We start from the raw sequence: 19,393 nt of genomic DNA, 5'->3' as shown, positions 1-19,393 counted from the left end.
GTCCAATATCTTCAACATGAGTAATCAGATGTGTTCAGACATTGTGTGTGTTGCTGTCTGAACTGCATGCGTGTTAGTGCATGTAAGTCCGTGTTGGTGCATGTGAGTCCATATGTGTGTATTTCAATGGCTAGCTAATCGCTGCAGCTCTGTATTGCGCTCATATGACGATTACCGTTGATAACACCGTCCCAACCCATGGTCGCAGGAAGGCGTCTTGTCGCGCCCACCTTCCAGATTGCTCATTAACACTATTTGCTCTGTCTTAATAGATTGAGTGACTATTCAGAACCTTGTTGTCAGTGTCTAAAAGGCAATTAACAACAAATTTAGCAACTTAATAAGACCATCAGGGAAAAAGAGAGAAATACATTTTTTTTAATCCAGAATATTTTTTGGTGTATTCACCTTTATTTGGCAGGAAAGCTTTAGTGTTAAAAGGGGGAGAGAGAGAGGAGATGATGTAGAAAAGGGCTGTGGATTGAAATCGAACCCACGGCCACTGCAGCAAGGACGCAGCCTTTCTACATAGGGCATCCGCTACACCAGGTGAGCTGGCCCTCAGAGAGTTTTCTCAAATTTAACACAAAGGTCCACTTGGACCCAAAAATGAACTAATTAGAATTTGGTGGTCAAAGGTCACTGTGACCTTGCATCCGCCTCATTCTTGTGAACACAGTATCTCAAGAACCCCTTGAGGTAATTTCTTTAAATTTGGCACAAACGTCCACTTGGACTCAAAAATATATTGATAAGAATTTGTTGGTTTAAGGTCAAAGATCAAGGTTACACTAATTATCGCAGAACTTTAAACAGATGTCTAGTAGGATGTAATGATGAAGTGATGACATTTTATTTCTAAAAGGTCAAAGCTCAACTTTACTGTGACATCATAATGTTCTGCTAAAAACATTTTTCTGGTCATGAGTCAGCATCACAAGTCAGGAACATAATGGTAGACATTTGGTCAAATACTGAATTGATGACACTAATCTTGGGTGCCCAACTTGAAACTGTACTTATTGATCTGTGCTGCCAGGGGGAAAATATGTGTGATGCATCCACATTTTTTACAGACATGTAACTGCAACTTGATTAGTTTGCGGAGGCACACAACTGCAAGGTGGTAACAATAGTTTTACACTTGGTTGTGCTGCTGTAAAAAGGCTACAACTTTCTATAATTTGTTGATATAGAAATCCTTTTCCCTGCGTGGCTTTTATACTGTGGTAGCAGCGCAGAAGCAAGGTTGACCTAAAGTTATTTTTAAAGAAAACACTTATGATAAGTTGAAGGAAAGAGCTCAAAACCTTGAGGAGTATGTTGTTCATTTTACTATGCTTTTGTTTCGTATTGCAATAGTGTAGAGGGCAGTGGAGGACATGAGGGTGAAGAAAAGTTAAGTGAGAGACATGAGTATTTTTATTTGATTTAATAGTAGTAGAAAGAGATGAGGAGTGGCCTTTCGTGATGGAGCTGCCAGGCATGGATGTTGCAGTTTACACCGTAGGTAAGTGTGGATGGTGATGCTTCAATATATATATTTTTGGAATCTTTGATCATGTTGGTAATGTTAACCTGAAATCATCAAGTTACTGTGAAACAGATTTTCCTCAGTCTGAGTGCTTCCCTGGACTTTAAAACTTCCCCATGTCTTCCCTGGGGGTTTGGATAGCTAGATGCTGGGTTTCCATGGCAGCGGTCAGAGCTGTTTCCGGGGGGTGTTGTGATGCAGATGTTCTCTGCAGGAGGTGCGTGTGTGTGCGAGTGTGTTTGTGCCGATCCAGAAAGTGGTGTTTTTGAGGAGGCGGCGGACGCAAACATACTTATGTTTGTTTACGCTGGTTGCTGACCCGGGCTGATTGTCACCACTGGTGGAATGTTACCCTGGTGTGTTTGTGTGTGTGTGTGTGTGTGTGTGTGTGTGTGTGTGCGTGTGTGCGTAGCATATGCGTATGTTTTGTTGCTAAAAGTAGTGTGAGTTGTCTAACTTATCACAATATTGGACATTGTTTCAGCTATGTGTGTGTGTGTGTGTGTGTGTGTATGCTGTTCTCAGGAAATGTCAAAAGGTCCAAACTGTGCCTCTGTGTGTGTGTTTTTGCTCCTCGGGAAGATTGGCATTAAGGAACTATACACATATTTGTCCTGACAGCATTACAAATGTCAGTCTACCTCTTCTCCCGTCATCTGATAAGGGGAAACAGCAAGGATTGTAGAAATATTTATAGTGTTTGCTACATTTGTAACACTTAATACTCTTAAACAGTTTTGTTTAGGACTGCATCAGCAGGAATATATACACATTTATCCGTGAAAATGTGTGTTTACGTGTACGTGTCCTTGCTTTCCACTTCAAAAGCTGCGTGTTTATCTGGTAGTTTGTGTGTGCTCTCCTGCTTGTGTATACACGTGTGCTCTAGATTTGTGTACTGAGCTGTGCTTTCCCGCTCTTTCCTTAGACACGGGACACGGTGTGCGGGCGAAGTTGCTGCAGCCGCAAACAACTCCCACTGCATTGTGGGAATCGCCTACAATGCAAGAATAGGAGGTAAGTGACATTCGTCTGGTAACTGAAACTACAGAATTATTCCCCCAACCTGGTTTACAGATACAGTCAGTAAATTTTATGAAGTTAGCCATTTCATATCTGAAAGAAAAACGCATGACAGATTATCTTTGTAAAAAATCATGTCCTCCTCCTGCTGCCTCAAATGGTATTCGCTCTTACAGAGTCGTCAATCATGTCAGTCACTGCTTGTGAACTTTGGTCAAACTGTCAAACTTGGCAGAGCTGATCAAATATGAATCACGATTCTGTTACTGCTTTGCCTATTTCTTTCCTCCAACATTTTCGTGTACTGTTTAGCTGTGAAATGAGAGTTTGTGCAAAGTATCAAGAACCGTCCACCTGCTGGGTCACATACTTTCTCATTTTACAGCTAAAATGTACACTGAATTATGTTTCCAAAAACACCGGACACATGAAACAGGCATTATAGTCACAAAATATTGTTTTTTTTTATCAGTGCTGCCTCGTTTGACAGTTTGGCTGCAGATCACGAGCAGTGATTGACATGTTTGATGGCTGCTTTAGAGACTCCTTGACTCTGATTGTTTTTTTTTTATATTCCCTTGTTGTAAGCCAAGTAGAAGCGCTACAGGCAACAGAGAAAATTATGTTTTTCAGATTATCTGTCTTATTTAGTGCTGTGTGAATAAAAAGATGCAGCAAATATGAAAAAAGTATTTTTTTTTAATAAAAGTTACCAACTACAGCTTTCACTAAAATTACATTAGTCTTTGCTCTCATTGGTCATGTGCTTTTTTTCCCACACAAAATCGAGATGCCATCTTGGTGATATCTGACTGCCTCTGCAAACTTGCATTCCTAAGAACATAACTACTAAAATCTATATGGGGGCTGATGATTGTGTAATCATATATCGATATTGTTGCAGAAATTTGTATGTTAAAGGACTAAAAACATTTTATGAAAGGTATACAGTGTCGGTAACTGTTTGCAAAGGTCACCTGGGCGCTGTGTACAGGAACATCGCAAACACAGAAAATAATTTTAAAATACAGGCAGGGGGCAGAGTCTTTGCAGATAATACAACGCCACACTCTTCTAGTGGATCGTAAGTGATGACAATGTTAAGATGAGCCTAAATATATATTTTTTTAGGAAAATCCTGAGCAGTATACCTTTTAAAATGTAACTTCTATTGCTTGAAGATACAGAGTTTTTCTAATAAAAACCAGGTGTTATGTAAGCTGACATGGAAATACTTGCTAATTATTGTATAGATTAGCCTAATTAATGGGATGATTTTCCTGTGTTTAGTTCATTATGGTTATGATGACAGGACATTAAGCAGCTGGACTGGCTTAATGCATATTGATCAACAGCCAGTTCTGTGGAAATCCATAGGACACAGATTAAACTAGTGCCTGTATTATCTCTGTGTCTGTGCATTAGGTGTGCGAATGCTGGATGGCGATGTAACAGATATGGTGGAGGCCAAGTCTTTGAGTCTCCAGCCTCAGCACATTGACATCTACAGCGCCAGCTGGGGACCTGATGACGATGGAAAGACTGTGGATGGACCGGCGTCTCTGGCCAGACAGGCCTTCGAGAATGGCATCCGCATGGTGGGCACATGCATGCATGAATACAAATTTACATACTGATCAATGTACAAATGAACGTGTGCTTCATTACTCAGCTCAGACTTTGACATTGGTATTCATATGGGGAGAAGAGATACAAACACAAGCTCCAAGCAGATATGTGTGTGTTTCATGCTCATATACTCGTATCCTCAGTCCTCACAGGCTATCTCTACCTGTGAAGCTCCTCCGGACATTAGAGAGTTGCCCTGGCCTATTAGCATATTTTCATTTACATATTCATAGCTTATTTTGCATAACGACAAGCTGCTACCGTGTTGTTGGCTGAGCGGAGTGGAAAAGCTATAACAGAGGTTAAGAGGGGTGAAGTCATTTACTGGTCACGTCTCACACACATACATCCACACATATACAAAGTTTGGTACTACTGGCTTTCTGCCATTTGGTTAAACAGATGTAGACCTCTGAGGAGGTGAGACGGAGAGACAGAAAGTGAAAACTTTGACTTCAAGGCTGAGTGCCTGTGGCATGTTACAAAAAAAGAGAAAAGGGAAAGAGGAAAAAAGGGACGGACACATAGGGAGTGTGAGCAGAAGAGAGTCCCTGTAGCTCCTGACAGGCTGGCCTTTTAAGATGACAGAGGTGAGGGAGATATCTGTCCAACTGGTACGAGCTGGGCATGTGTATGTGCTGCATGCCCTCCTGCTGTTTTGTGTGTGTGTGTGTGTGTGTGTGTGTGTATGTGTGTATGTGTGTATGTGTGTATGTGTGTGTGTTTGTGAAGTTGAGTGGCGATGACATGCTCGTGGGTGTAACATGTACCTATGTGGCACTCTGAAGAGACAGTTTATCACAGAGAGCTGAGGTGTTAGAGATACCACTGACAGCTGAGGAGAGGGTTGTACTCGGCTCGTGTTGCTGCATGTGTGAAACTGTTTAGGAAATTGTGGGTCGTTTCCCTAAAAAGTCTTTTTAAAAAGGCCAACCCTGTTTGTATGTATGTAACTCTCAATCATAACTGTGATATCCATCAAAATAATTCTTATTTAAAGGCTCTATCTGTGCTTCTTTTCTGGTTTGAGGACAACTAAGGATTATTTTTATTGTTGATTACATGATATAAGAAAAAAAATCATATTGCAACTATTTTGACAGATATTGCGTCATGAATCACGATTGTAGTGGGAATGGTTATGTTGCCATTCCAACACATTGTCTAATTTACAAAATAGCTTTATTGTGACATTTCTGTGGAAAACCCAACAGTGTTTGCCTGATGAAGGCCTAGTTACCAAAATGCTGCAATATATTTGTTTATTTATTTATTTTTTTAAAGTTTTCGCAAGAGAGTGTGTGGGAGTTTGTCTGCAAATTGTTTCCTACTTGTACCACCCCTATGCGCCTGTCTTGAAATAGATGTGCAAAGTATTCTTTTCCCAAAAACTGATAATGATGCGATTTTTGCTGGGGTTTATCAAGAAACTGCAGCTGTTATTTGTATTTTAAATCTGGCCATATTGTGATTCTGATAATATTTTGTGGATCCCTAAAATTTTGTAGATGAACAAACAGTTCATTAAAAAAAACACATCAATTCTCCAAAGCCCAAATTGACAGCTGCATTTTTTTTGTTTTGTTGCCCAGCAGTGCAAAATAAAAGATATTTAATTTACAATAATATGACGTTAGAGAAAATATAAAAATCTGTTAGTGTTTGGCATTTTTGCCAGATGAAGTAATCATTGAAGCTGTTGGTGATGAATCTGGTGATATCTGACAAGTTCATTAATTCGCCTCTCTTTGGAGGAAAAAATCAGATATAAAGATACTGATTATATATTTTCTTTGCTCTCTTTAAATCTCTTGATGATGACTGCTGTCCATCAGTTTCACATTGTGTTTCACCTCTCTCCTCTACCCCTCGTGTTCTCTACTCACTGTTTCCTCTCCCTCTCATTCTTTGTCCCCCCCTTTCTTTCAAAGCGCTCTTCATCGCTCTCATCTGACAGCGTTTGCTCCTGTCTGATCGCCCTTTCGCTCAGAGGGGCTCCACTCGCTTATCGCTGCCTGACAGAAGCCCCTTTTTGAAGAAATCCACTCCACCCTTTATATTTGTGTGTGTATATGTGTGTGTGTGTGTGTGTGAGTGTGTGTTTCTTAACAAACAGCATGAATCACAGTGTCGGTCAGTTCATCAGATGTGTTTTCTGCTGACTCCTGGCTGAACTTTGCCTTCACAACTCGGTTGGTCATCACCAGCACTGTAACCAGCTCAGCGTGTCTCCACTGGGCCTCTGTTTAGATCACTTTCAACTCTGCCAGTTTTGGAAGTACAGTTGAATAGTGAAAGGCATTTGGCTTGTGAAGGTTTCTGATGGAAAATAATTGAGACTGAGTACTCCATTAGTAAATGAATTGGTGTCTTTATTCACACTCTGAGCTGGCCCTGGATTCTTAATTAGCAAGATCCTCTGAATACATCTGGGATGAGTTTTTATTTAATATACTGTGTAACCTCTTCTGGAAACCCAGATTTGAATATCAAACAGCTGCCTGGCTGCACATGTAATAGGCCTCAGTTATAACAGATGGCCGTATGTGTACAATGGTCTGCCATATCTGCAAAGCATGCACTTAAAATAATTGTAAACTCTCTCTAGTCGTCTTTGCTGTGAAAAAGAGCAATTTATATTCTACATGTATATGCTGTGGAAAACAAACTTTTTGTGTACAATCACATCAATAATGCTGGCCTTTTGTATGCTTTTCGTACTTTACTGTCATTCCTCAAGTACATTAAAAAAACAGTTACAATGGGAAACAGACAAACAGATATGTACTGAACTGACAGAAATAATGGAACGAACTAGAACAGAGTACACAAGGTCACAACCCCAAGGATGTAACAAAGTGTTTTTTGTGTAATGTTTTCAGACGAGGCAGCTAGACAACAACAACAGCACACATGAGTAAAGATAAACAAATAAAAGCAGGGTAAAAAATTACAAAATGGCATTACTCTAAGATGAGATGTAAAAGATGAAGGAGCTCTCGCCTTCAGGAATAAAAAATGATATATATATATATACACATGTTTTAATTCTTATTAAACCATATTTAATGTGCAAATCCTCTTTCTGCTGAGGAAAAAAATAAAGATAAATTAGGCATCAGACATGAATAAAATACTCACAAAAACAAACATATTTTTGACAGGGTTCATACCAGGTGCTTGAGGTGCTTAAAGTATGTGAATTTGTGAAAATGTGAAATGTTAGTCCTGGAATATAAAAAGCACTTGAGTGGAGAACAGAATGATAAATTATTTTATGAAACTATGTAGATAAATGTTTTAAATAAGAAGCCAAGAATGACACTTAGCATGTATTTCTTCTGCTGTATGAGCAGTATCAGCTTGCTGTGCCAGTGGGTTTGTCAGCACAAGAAGGTAGTCAGTACCACGATGTTTTGCTAGCCTGCGAAACATTCACACTGGAGCAGTGTCAGGCCACTCTGTGCTTTGTGTATATTCTACTTTTTTATCCTTTGCCAGTCGAATGCCTCGAAAATATAAACAGTTAACTCGTAAAAAGTTATATTTAGGCCCTGGTAGCATGTTTGCTCAATTTACAAATGTGCACATCTTTCTTGCAACAGATGGTTGTGGAGAAAACAATTTTATTTTCAATCATCCTTGAAAATGAAAATGAGAGCTTGAAAAAGTACTTGAAAGTTCTTGATTTTGACTTGCTTTGTCTATACGAGCCCTAATTGAAGTGAAGGTATTAATAATTCATATATGATGGGACTGGTTCTAATAATACATGAAATCTGATGTCAGTCAGTAAACAAACTTGTCTCTTCTGCTGCTGTGTCACTGTTGTCAGGAAAGATGGAAATTCACCTCAGTCCAACATGGGGAAAAAAAGCCTTTATGACACAGCATGGCACTCAGTGATTTTAACTTTTCAAAGGAAAAAAAGTAACCACTATATTTTCCTCAGTTGAAACATGATGAGTGCTGAAATTGGATCAAATCACATCAGATCTGTTGCCAGACACTCACAGGACTGCTGAGGACTTACATAGTCTTTGCTGTCTACTGATCATCTCCAGCTCTCTCACTGTTGCCGGTCTTTTTTACACAGTGGTTTCTGCACACTCAACACTGAACTTATTACTCTGCCATCAGACATTAACAGAACATTTAAAAATTAAGCCAAAATAAAGTCTACTGAGGAGTAATTACCACTAAGTATTTAAATCTGCAGCCTCTTACTGTTTCTTTTCTTCATCTTTTCCTGTCAGGGGAGGAAGGGCCGTGGCTCCATCTTCGTGTGGGCATCAGGCAATGGCGGGCGCAGCAGAGACCACTGCTCCTGCGACGGCTACACCAACTCCATCTATACCATCTCAATTTCCAGCACAGCCGAGAGTGGACGTAAGCCATGGTACCTGGAGGAATGCTCGTCTACTCTTACCACCACCTACAGTAGCGGGGAGAACTACGACCGAAAGATTGTAAGGATTGAAGTGTGGGTGTGGTAGATTTTAAGAGGTGCTTCTCAACATGCACGCACGCACACACACACACACACACACACACACACATATTAGTTCTTAAAACGAGCACACATACCCATGGCCTAATTTTACTGCAGAGCCAGAATACACATTCCATCTTCACTGATGGTCCAAGTTGAAGCATGGTGTTTTGTGCTTAATTGTAGTTTGGACAAGATTTCTGTTTTCTGTCTATAAATGTCTTAGATGAGCCAAAAAAATTGCTAAGGTTTCTCTATCTTCTTGTCCTAGATGACTATTAATTTACATTGGATACTGACCATGTTTTGAGTTGTAGCTTAAAAAATGTAAACATTTACACATCCAAGACATGTTTTCAGTCAAAGGGATATTTCAGATTGTTTTTAGCGAGGTTATATGAGGTACTTGTTCATAATCAGTGTATTACCACAGTAGATATCAGTCGGCACGCTGCCACTTTGGAGATGCAGGCTGGAGAACCGGCACAGCAGTGCACACATACATAAACATATCAGTTTACATGTACGCTGTATTTAAAAAATGTTCACTGTTTCACCTTGCTGCCAGACAGTCCTTTCTGATGGGGAACTGAAGCTGTTATCTATACTAGCCATCACACTCCTTTGACAAAAATCTCACAGAACAAAGAAGATACTGGTCTACCTCTGCCCCCTTTGGTTAGTTTCTTGTTATTGTGATTTTGGTGCTTTAAAGAGGTAATCTGCATTCACCAAAATCACAACTCCTGTGTTCTGCAAGGGTTTTGTCAAAAGAGTCTGGTGGACTCGAAGAGAGCTTAGATGATGGCTACAGTTTACCATTGAAAGGGCTGTCTGATGGCGAGGTAAACTTGTAAAAATATTCAAAATATAGCCTATTTTCAAACTGATGATTTTTGTTTTAAGTGGCTAAAATATGTTTTCCTGCTGCCCCCTCCACATGCAGCAATACATTGCTTAGCTTCTGTGCTGGTACTTCTGCCTTTTCTCCAAACAGAGGGAGTAATGATCACTATCTAGTGTAGGTAAAGACCTGGACACACCAAGCCATCAGTCAGTTGTTGGTCAATGTCGGACCATCAGTGAGCATCTGTCACCCCAGTTTTTCAGAATTTGTCACACACTGGTCGGCCCATGTTGGCTCTTACCAGTTTGTCTTGATTAGGAAATGACTCAAATGACAGCAAAAAACTGCATGGGACTAAGATAGAGTGGGCATGTCTGTAAAAGTGAGACTCATGGGGACCCACAGCCGGTTATGTGTGGACTGTAAATAGTAAATAGTAATAGTAAATATCCTTTGTTCTTTCAACATTAGATTGTGTTGTTAATGTGCCATCTGGCAAACTAGCGTCTTAAATCTGTTGGTCCTGTTGGTCTTAGGGTTTCCCTTTTTGACAGATGAATACAGACTACCTGCTGATTTGAACCTCTCACACAGGTGTGCAGAACATGCTTGTAATATGGCTGTCGGCTGTAGCCAAGGGCAACTTTCTGGCCAAGACACAGGAGGTGTAAGGCAATGCAACAGTCCCCCTTCGTTGCCACTAGTTCTGATGTCGGTCTGGTGTGTCTGGGCCTTGATAGACTGACTATACCTCATACAGCCCCACTTCAAAAAAGTCCAAGCTGTCCCTTTAAAAAGAGAGCCTGATGTATGAGCCTGATATATGGCATCAACTTGGCCTTGTCAGTTTGTGCTTGCTTGTGGCTCCAGTGGTGTGGCCTGGTGTGACCCAAATCACTCCAGTGATCCACTGGGACGGACATTGACAGCAGTCCACTGTGAGCTAGCTTGTCTGGCAGCGTCTTGCTACATTCCTCATACTGATGCTACGGACTGACACACACACACACACACACACACACACACACACACACACACACACACATTCTTTTGCTTCCCTCCGGCTTTGTACATTTACAGTAGAACCTCATATATCTGAATGTCAGTCTAATCTACTTGAGCACACACTGTCCTGTCTACTAAATGCTGTTGGACCACTTTCACTTCTTAGTAAACCATTTAAGATTGTGTGTGTGTGTGTGTGTGTGTGTGTGTGTGTGTGTTTGTGTGTTTGTGTTTGTGTGCGTCTTCGGATAATCCCTCAAACTTTTTTGGTCCAGGAAAGGTCCTTTGATGAGGGCTCAGACTGGAAGTTAGCCAAGCTTTTCTTGGCTGACTGACTGTCAAGCTGTCTGACTAGTTGGCTGCATAAAGTCCATACAATCAAAGCGAACATACAGCGCCTTAACAACATGTTTTACTACTTCTTATTCCTTCTTACCTTCCGTCCTTGGCTTCGTCTTGGGAGTTGAATTGATTCCTTGAAATCTTAGGGGAAACTGCTGATTTGTGTACTAGTGTGTGAGCATCTCTGTGTGTGTTATCTGTAGTGAGGCAGTGTATCAAAGCTGGAATGTGAGTTTCAGGTGTGTCTAAATCCTCCTGATCCTCATGACTTCAATCTCTGTCTGTCCGTTTCTGTCTTCCTCTCCTCCTCCCTGTCACTATTTTTTCCTCTCTTCTTCACTGCTGTATTCCCTCATCTACCCCCCTCTCTCCCTTCTTCTTTTTCGTCATTCCCTGTCTGTCCTTCTCCCCTGTCTAACTTTACTGTTGTCTTCTATGTTGGCAGATCACAACAGACCTGAGACATCGGTGTACAGACAGTCACACAGGGACATCGGCCTCGGCTCCCATGGCTGCTGCCATTATTGCTCTGGCCCTGGAGGCAAAGTAAGATCCACTTAACTTCATCCCTTTGCTTCATCCCTTTGTCCCTTGCTTACCCTCTATGCCCTCTTGTCCTCTGGCCTCATTGATCTCTGAAGGGAACACGTGAAGCATTTTCCACAAATACATCATTGTCAAGTCAGCACTGGAGATGCATTTACTTGGAAAAGCCATAGTTAGCCTTATTCTCACTGCACAAAAAAAAAAAAAAAAAAAAGCTAACACCAACATCTGTCTTTTTAAGGCAATTGGAAAGAGTATAATCGGCATTCACAACCAGCTCAAATGACTCTGCAGTGGTTACGGGTATTAATTGCTTCCGGCTCTGATCAACATTGCTGGAAACACAACACCCGGATGAATGCACTAACTTCAGCTGCTTTACCAGCGAGATGCAATGACATGCCGCAGCTAATTATCCATCTCCTCCTAAGCAGCGCTCAGATATTGATCCAAATTAGTCTACACCGAGTCTGAAAGACAGACTGAATAAGTAAGAGATATATAAAGAGAAGAATCTACTGTTTAGTTTTCATAGACTTCTGCCCCTGATGCTTTTTACTGTTTACCTGTTCTCTTGTCCATGACGTCAAACGGACAAACCAAAACAACCCACACACACACATGCTCATCTTCTGCAATGCACCTCTGCTCTCCTAGCAATGGGAAAGCAGTCTACAGCCTATTTTTAGCCTGTTTACCCATGTTTGAAAAACCTGCTTGCATGCACTAATTTTAGTGGGAAAGGGGTATTTGTTTAAGTTACAATCCCAGCAACATTTGTGCAGAGGCACACAGGGTTTCAGAGGGCTCTGTGTAGACACTCCTGGAGGACATGTGTGCCCACAGATGAGCCTCTTGCTTTTAGTGTGAGCAGCACAACAAATGTAAATGTACTTCTGGATGGTGGGCTGGAGAGTGTAATGGTTAGAGCACATTATCTCACTAAAGTACATTATACACCTGCATCCGGTCAGTCAAGAGTTTCAGCACTTACATGCAATTAACCTGCCTCAATGTCGTGATGTATTCACATTTACTGATTCTACATCTGCAGCTGGCAGCGATGGCTTCTTTTAAAGGTCTGTACAAATGCAGGACTCCTTTTGGTTCGTTGACAGCAGGTTTGAGTGTCACAAATATCAGTTTAATAGCTGAATTGTGTAAAATTATAAAATTGAAAAGCTGTATAAAGGTATCATCAACTGTTAATTTTTCAGTTTTTTTGGATGCCAGGCCAACATTAATAGTGAACAGCGTGTAACGTCAAGTCAGGGAAAGAAAAGAGAAAGAAAGAGAGAGAGAGAGAGAAAGAATGAGGGGGAGAGATGCAGAGCAATAACGGTAACAACATATCATATAACAATAAGGATAGACATAAAATTAATAGATGCAGTTTATAATAGTATGTGATGTTACATGCACATATAATAAGTGTTGATAACAGTCCCATGTCTACATTAATAGTGGAGGCATGACTCATAATAATGGCAGTAGAACGTAGCGTCGAGCAGGATCACAGCATTGGCGAAACCAAGGCCCACGACACAGGTGCAGCCTCAGGCACGACCATAGCAACAACACAACCAAAACCACAATCCAGGCTGAGCTGGAGGTACAGCATCAGTGCAGCCACAGCACGAGCATGGCCAAAGGCAGGATCACGGCATCCACACAGCCATCACCACGATCCAGGCGCAGTTAAGATTACAGCCACAATCCGGTAAAACGACAAAACAAGGGAGCGCGAATGCTCCGGAGAAGAAGCTGAGATAGTGTAATGCAGTAAAAAGACATGAGCGTTTGCAGATGGCAGGAGCAAGAGAAGGAAAAAGGAGCTCAGTGTATCATAGAAAGTGCCCCGACAGACTAAACCTAAATGTCAGCCTAACTAGGGGCTGGTCCAGGCAACCTGAGCCAGCCCTAATTATAAGCTTTATCAAAGAGGAAGGCCTTAAGTCTACCCGTAAAAGTCGAGATGGTGTCTGCCTCCCTGACCGAAACTGGAAGATGGTTCCATAAAAGATGTGCGTGGTAACTGAAGGCTCTGGCTATCCTTCTACTTTTGGAGACTTTAAGGAAACACAAGTAACCCTGTGTTTTCAGAGCGCAGTGCTCTTGAGGGTTGATAGTGAACTATGAGCTGTGAAAGATAAGACTGAGCCTGACCATTCAGTGCTTTTGTAGGTAAGGAGTGGGATTTTAAATTCAATTCGGGGTTTTACAGGGAACCAGTGCAAAGAAGCTAAAACAGGAGAAATATGATCCCTTCCCTTGTTTCCCGTTAGTACACGTTCAGCAGCGTTGCGATGTGACAGATAAGAGAAACTTTGTTTGATGAATCCTGGCCTCCAGTGCACCCTCTGAGAGGGGTTTAGCTGATTTTAGGGGTGGGTTATGTAGAAACCTTTATCAGTAAACTATAGATTAAGTGTATGTGCACTCAGTCAGTACTTGGGTTTTTCAGGTAGTCGTCTGCTTGTGGATTGTCATCCTTCAGTGGTGAACTGTGCTTGAACTTCAACAAACTTAATCACTTCATGGAGTAGTGACAACTATATATAGCTGAAGTGTGTACATACTGTAGTCTTAACTGAGTTGAGACATATAATTTGATATAACACTATATCACAGTATTGTCTCTTCTTACAAATTAACACAAATATCCCTGTTGTCTGCAGACAGGGGTGTTTGTGTCGTTTACTGCAGACATTTGAACTCTGAACCATTCTGCTCCTTTGTGGCTTTTCCCATGATGGCACTGGGACACAGTGTTTTGTCTCAGCTATCTATAAAACAGAGGACTCTTCATAATATCATGAATAGATGATGAATACGACTGATTACTGCATTTTTTAAGGGTATATTTTCTAAAGGTCTACTGTTAGTGGAATATTAAAGGGTGATTTAAAGAGTAACTAAACCCTGAGAAGTGTCTCCTCCTTGGAACATGAAAAAAGTATTAACATGGGCAGGGCTACGAGGGTATAAGACACGCCCAGTCGCTTCTTTGTGCTGCCTCATGATCTACAGCACCTCACACCCCTAGCACACACACAAAATAATCAATCCAATATATAACCTGTGCTTTACTGTTGAGCAGCTCTGCAACTTGGCCTACCAGCATAAACTTTATTCTACTGAGTGTTTGTTTAAGTCTTCTGTACATCTTTTGCGTGGATTATTCTACATTAATATATTAGTCTTTTGCCTGTTTGCTCATGGGGACTTTTGTTGCACTTACAGTAGCATGGTGAGTGTGACAGACCACTGTAGTTTGGAACAGGAAAAGGCCGATAGCACCATCTCCACCACTGCAGAAATAATTTGACTTTATCATAAACTGGATAGCTGTTTAACTGAACATCTAAGTCAAAGTGATAAATACCTAAATAAATAAATACATCTGGAACTGATCATGAAATTAACTGTAAATTATCAACGTTGGACTAAACCTGAGATTGTATACAAATTTTAACATAATGACATCACCTTGACTTGCTGCATAGAGCCTCCATGCAGTGTTTCTGTAACTTGTATTGAAATATGTATTTCAATTACTTTTGGGTATTTTGTAATTGGTATTTAATAGGGCTAAAACATTTTTAAATACTTTAAATACTCCACCATTAACAAAACAAACGACCAAAAAAACAAACAAACAAAACAAGACTAGGTCAAAAGGCAGTAAGTCTTAGAAACAAGGGCTTTTAATTTGAAAAAAGAAGTGGTGGTAGTCACTCAGCTGCAAATTTACGGTTACAGCCCTGGACACGCTATTGCAGTCCAGTCACAAAACTTCATGTAAAACCATGTTTAAATGAAAAACATACTTAGCTCCCTTTTGCCTGATTTAAAGAAACTCTCACCTCTTGAAGTCCGGTCTGTGATGTCCCCGCGTTACTGGTGGAGGCTGCAAAGCCACCATCAGAGCTGTTTGTGAAGCATCCTCTCGATGTGGAAAAATGCGTCCAAACCGATAAATCGGTCAACCACTGGTATTTTCTGATCCATAGACAAACCTATTTATCTCAGATGATTGTGTCGAGATACGGTATATGTAACAGAATCACTTGAACAGTGATGATCATCATCATTATTTAATATTCTTTGTGTTGCTTTTAAACATATAAACCATTTATAGTTTGGTTTTAAGATGTCCTTGGTGGCAGAATTTCATGCTGTTTGCAAAAAGCAGGGCTACCCACAGACATTTTGGGGCCAGGTGCTTTCATGCCAAACATTTCTGCTAGAGGGGACAGGAGTGCCAATTTCAAAGTTGGCACTTTCAAAGATGAGAAAAGTAAGAAAAACAGATTTTAAAAGCATTTTATTCTCAGTTAGTTTCAAAGTCCTGTCCTGGCCTTGTGCCTTTTAGACGCCCAGGTTGCTTTCTGTGAGAGACACCGCAGATGCCTGCCCTGTCCCCACTCTGAAACCTGTTGATGTGCTTTATTTGTGATAAATTTATTAATCGGAAGGAGTGCAGTGCAGGTGCGGAGACTCTGAATTGGGCTTTACCCCATCATCACATGTTGAGCGGCTCAGTTAGCTGAGGTCACTTCATTTAACCTGGATAATCCAATCCAAATCCTCCCAGTAGAAAATATTCTCGGTTTCCTGGCAGTGCTGGGCACATAAGCCTGTTTCCTCAACAAGATTATCACACACTGCTTCTTGCCTGCCTGCTCTCTTCTCTTCTGCTCGCTCTCACCTTCTCTCTGTGGTGCGTGCTGTGCCTCCACCACTGTCACGATGGTCTTTTTTTCCCTCCTCCGAGGCAAACGCTCTTTCTTTCTATCCTTTCATTCACTTTCTCACATGGATAAACTTGCATGCATGCACATACAGGCAAAGAGAGGATGAAAGAGCAAGAGGGAAAAAAGTTTAGACAAATTCTGTGGAGTACTGATCCTATCTGTTCTTATCTGGTGAATGAAAGCGAGCAAGCTCTCTGTGATAAACATGTCAAGACGCCATCACGCTAGACTTCTTTAAACTCTGTTGTGAGGTCTTTTTCCTCGGTATGAGAGTGGATTGGAAAACTGTCCCATACTTTGTTCTCTGTAGATTTTGCCAAGTTTGAGATGTTTTAAGTCGGCACATGATCTATCTCTTTATGGGCTCGAGTCTAGCACGACAAGCAGCGGCCACGTTTTGGAGCTTCAGAAACTTTCATTTCTTTCCCCTTCCTCTTTGTCCTTGGAAGTTAAGAAATGGAAAACTGAGTGAACATGGAGACGGGAGACTTCAGTGAGGAAATTGGGAGGATAAACAAGAAATGAGCAAGGATAACCTACCATAAGAAACTCATCTACTGGGAGGTTTAAAGCAACCAAAGCAGGGACAGATGAGTGAAAAGAAAACTCTGTTTCGTCTGCATTCATCGACTTTAAAGTTGAGATGGACAAGGTGAGATGGAGATGGACTACTGAAAATGCTGATGTCTTCCCTTCTACACTGCCCTCTTTGTTTTCTCCCGGCATAATCACACTTAAAAGGACAAAGAAACCTATATAACACACTGATTTGCTGCTGGTTTTTCCCAGTATGTGAGCTACGCCATTAATTAGTATTGGCTTGTTTACGGGAAGGCTGTCGTGGCCTAGATAACGATGCCAAAGTCACTTTTAATTAATGACCATAAAACATTTATGAAACCATAATTACACAGTGGCGGCTAAGCCTATTAATATTGATCTGAACATTAATGATTCCGACTTTTCATAGCACTTATCTGTGCTACCATCCTTTTAATTATTTTTTACTTTATTTTTTTATTTCCTCTGGATTTGACAAGTGTGGGCTCACTGAGGCCAGTAGTGAATTTTGAACATGTGTATCAGCTTGTTAATATCTTAGCTACTGTTGTAGTGATTTGATACTTTTGGTTTAGTGCAAGCAGGGCTTCCGTTAAAAAGAAGAAATCCTCTTTCCATGTAATATTTCTCCTTTCTTGTCTAATCCTTGTCTCATCTGTAAAGGCCCAGACACACCAAACCAAAATCAGAGCACTAGTGGTGAAGAAGGCTGACTGTTGCGTTGCCTTATATCGCCTGTGTCTCCACCAATAACTTACTTTTAAACACACCACAAAACTACATCCAACTGCCAACTTGCATGAATGTTCTGCGCCTGCGTGAGAGGAAAATAACATACCATTCGAAATTCATACCAGTCGGCATGGTAGTCATTCAAAAAGAGAAACCAGAAGGCCGACAAGACTGAATCAGCTGCATGTCAGCTGCAGCAAAGCTAGAGAAACAGTGGCTCGCCGATTTTTTTAAGCATGCAGCACATGTTTGTCAGCAGAAATAGACAGTGAAAATGGTGTTTGATGATTATATTGACTCTATATCAGATTTTACTGCAGTTTAAAAGTCTCTCTCTCCGTTACAAAGATGAGGAAATACAAAGATGAGGAAATACAAAGATGTCTATTTTACTCCAACTTCCAGCTTCTGTTTCAAAATAAAAGCCCTCTGACAATGTCTTGTGGACAGAATCCCATTAGTTGCTGACACAAGGCATTTTATTTTTGAAACATTTGCATGACTGCAATGCAGGAGGTTACAGGACTTCATAAATTAGTCAAATTTGTGCTTATAAATGTGGAAATACAGTACTCATAGCAGCAGGCAGTGACGCAGCAGAGACGTTGCAACAATGCTGCATGTGTGAGCACTACAAGCATGAAACATGCTGCAGTTCGGCAAGGCTAAAGGAACTAAATGGCTAAATATATAAAGCCTCATTCCCACTGTACAAAAAACCTGCTTACACCCATTAATCTGGCATTTTAATGCAATGGGAATGCATATGAATGGCATTCACACCCGAGTCAAGTGACTTCTGCAGTAGCCACGGGTTTTTATCGCCTCTGGCTGTGATCGGCATTGATGGGAATTGACACCTGGGTGAACGTGGTAATTTCTGCTTCTTAACCGGCGAGATGCAATGACACGCCATCAGTAATTACTGTCTGTTTCTTCCTAAGCAGGACTTAAACATTATTCCAAGTTAGTCTGCACCACATTTGAAAGAGAGTCTGGACAAGCAAGAGATATTTAGAAAGAAGAAACCACTGAAAAGTTTTTTAAAGACCTCTGTTCCTGCTGCTGTCTACTGTTTACCTGCTATCCAGCCTGTCCACACCAACAAAACAAAACATACACACACACACACACACACCAGCTGACAGAAAGGCAGTCTCGCTCTCCTGCGATGAGTTCAGGGAATAGAGCCAATCGCTACCTGTGTTAAAAAAACGGTGCTAATGTTGGTGGGAAAGGGGTATAATAATCTTACTTGATTTAACAACTTTGTTTCTATCTCACTCCCTTTTTAATTTAGGTGTGTATTTACTTTTTACACTTCGGTTTCTTTTCTCTTGAAACACCAATCAGAGCCCCAGTGGTCTCTGACTGCTGTCTCTGACACCAATTCAACATGCTGAATAATCCAAAACAAAAGGCAAACAAGGGCCAATGAGAACCAACATTGCAAGACATTCCTCAAATACTAGGGAGACAGACGCTCACCAATGGCCGACTGTCAGCTTGGTGTGTCAAGCCCTAACACCAAAAAGCAGTTTGCCACGAACATAACCCTGATAACTGCAAAAAGACTGAACTGACACTCCATTAAGTCAATTTGATTGCTTTCCTTTAAAAGTTGAGGAACTATGGCCAGCTAATGTGAAAAGTTTAGCTATTTTTCAGTGCTGCAAAAGATTGATGATGAGCTTCCAGCATAGCTGATTTTTTTTCTGCTCTAACTCAAAGTAAAACCAGGAAATAAATGGTTGGAATTAAAATAGAGACTATGATTCTGATTTTGTTTTGACTACTGGAAAAAAAAAACAAAACACTGACCTGCGACAAATAAAGCAGGTCAACAGTGACAGTTCGCACACACTGCCTTGTTGAAATGGAATTGATGTTGATTTTTCTCATTGACAACATCTATAAGAGTATGG

The 19,393-nt window shown here is 40.9% G+C and overlaps 1 protein-coding gene across 2 annotated transcripts in view; it reads left to right on the top strand.

The window, feature by feature from the left end:
- The window catches only part of pcsk5b (proprotein convertase subtilisin/kexin type 5b), a 141,028-nt gene that overhangs the window by 28,913 nt on the left and 92,722 nt on the right, over positions 1-19,393 (top strand). For both annotated transcript variants that reach the window (XM_088076712.1, XM_088076713.1), the window contains exons 6-9: positions 2,463-2,551; positions 3,983-4,155; positions 8,443-8,655; positions 11,318-11,418. In XM_088076712.1, the coding sequence (XP_087932838.1) occupies positions 2,463-2,551; positions 3,983-4,155; positions 8,443-8,655; positions 11,318-11,418 (576 nt within the window). The remainder of the gene's footprint in view (positions 1-2,462; positions 2,552-3,982; positions 4,156-8,442; positions 8,656-11,317; positions 11,419-19,393) is intronic.

Source organism: Plectropomus leopardus, chromosome 4 (genome assembly GCF_026936395.1).
Source record: "Plectropomus leopardus strain MGB_pleo_1.0 chromosome 4, ASM2693639v1, whole genome shotgun sequence".
NCBI classification, from domain to species: domain Eukaryota; kingdom Metazoa; phylum Chordata; class Actinopteri; order Perciformes; family Serranidae; genus Plectropomus; species Plectropomus leopardus.
Note: the sequence above shows the minus strand (reverse complement) of the source record. Positions and strands in the feature narration are given on the sequence as shown.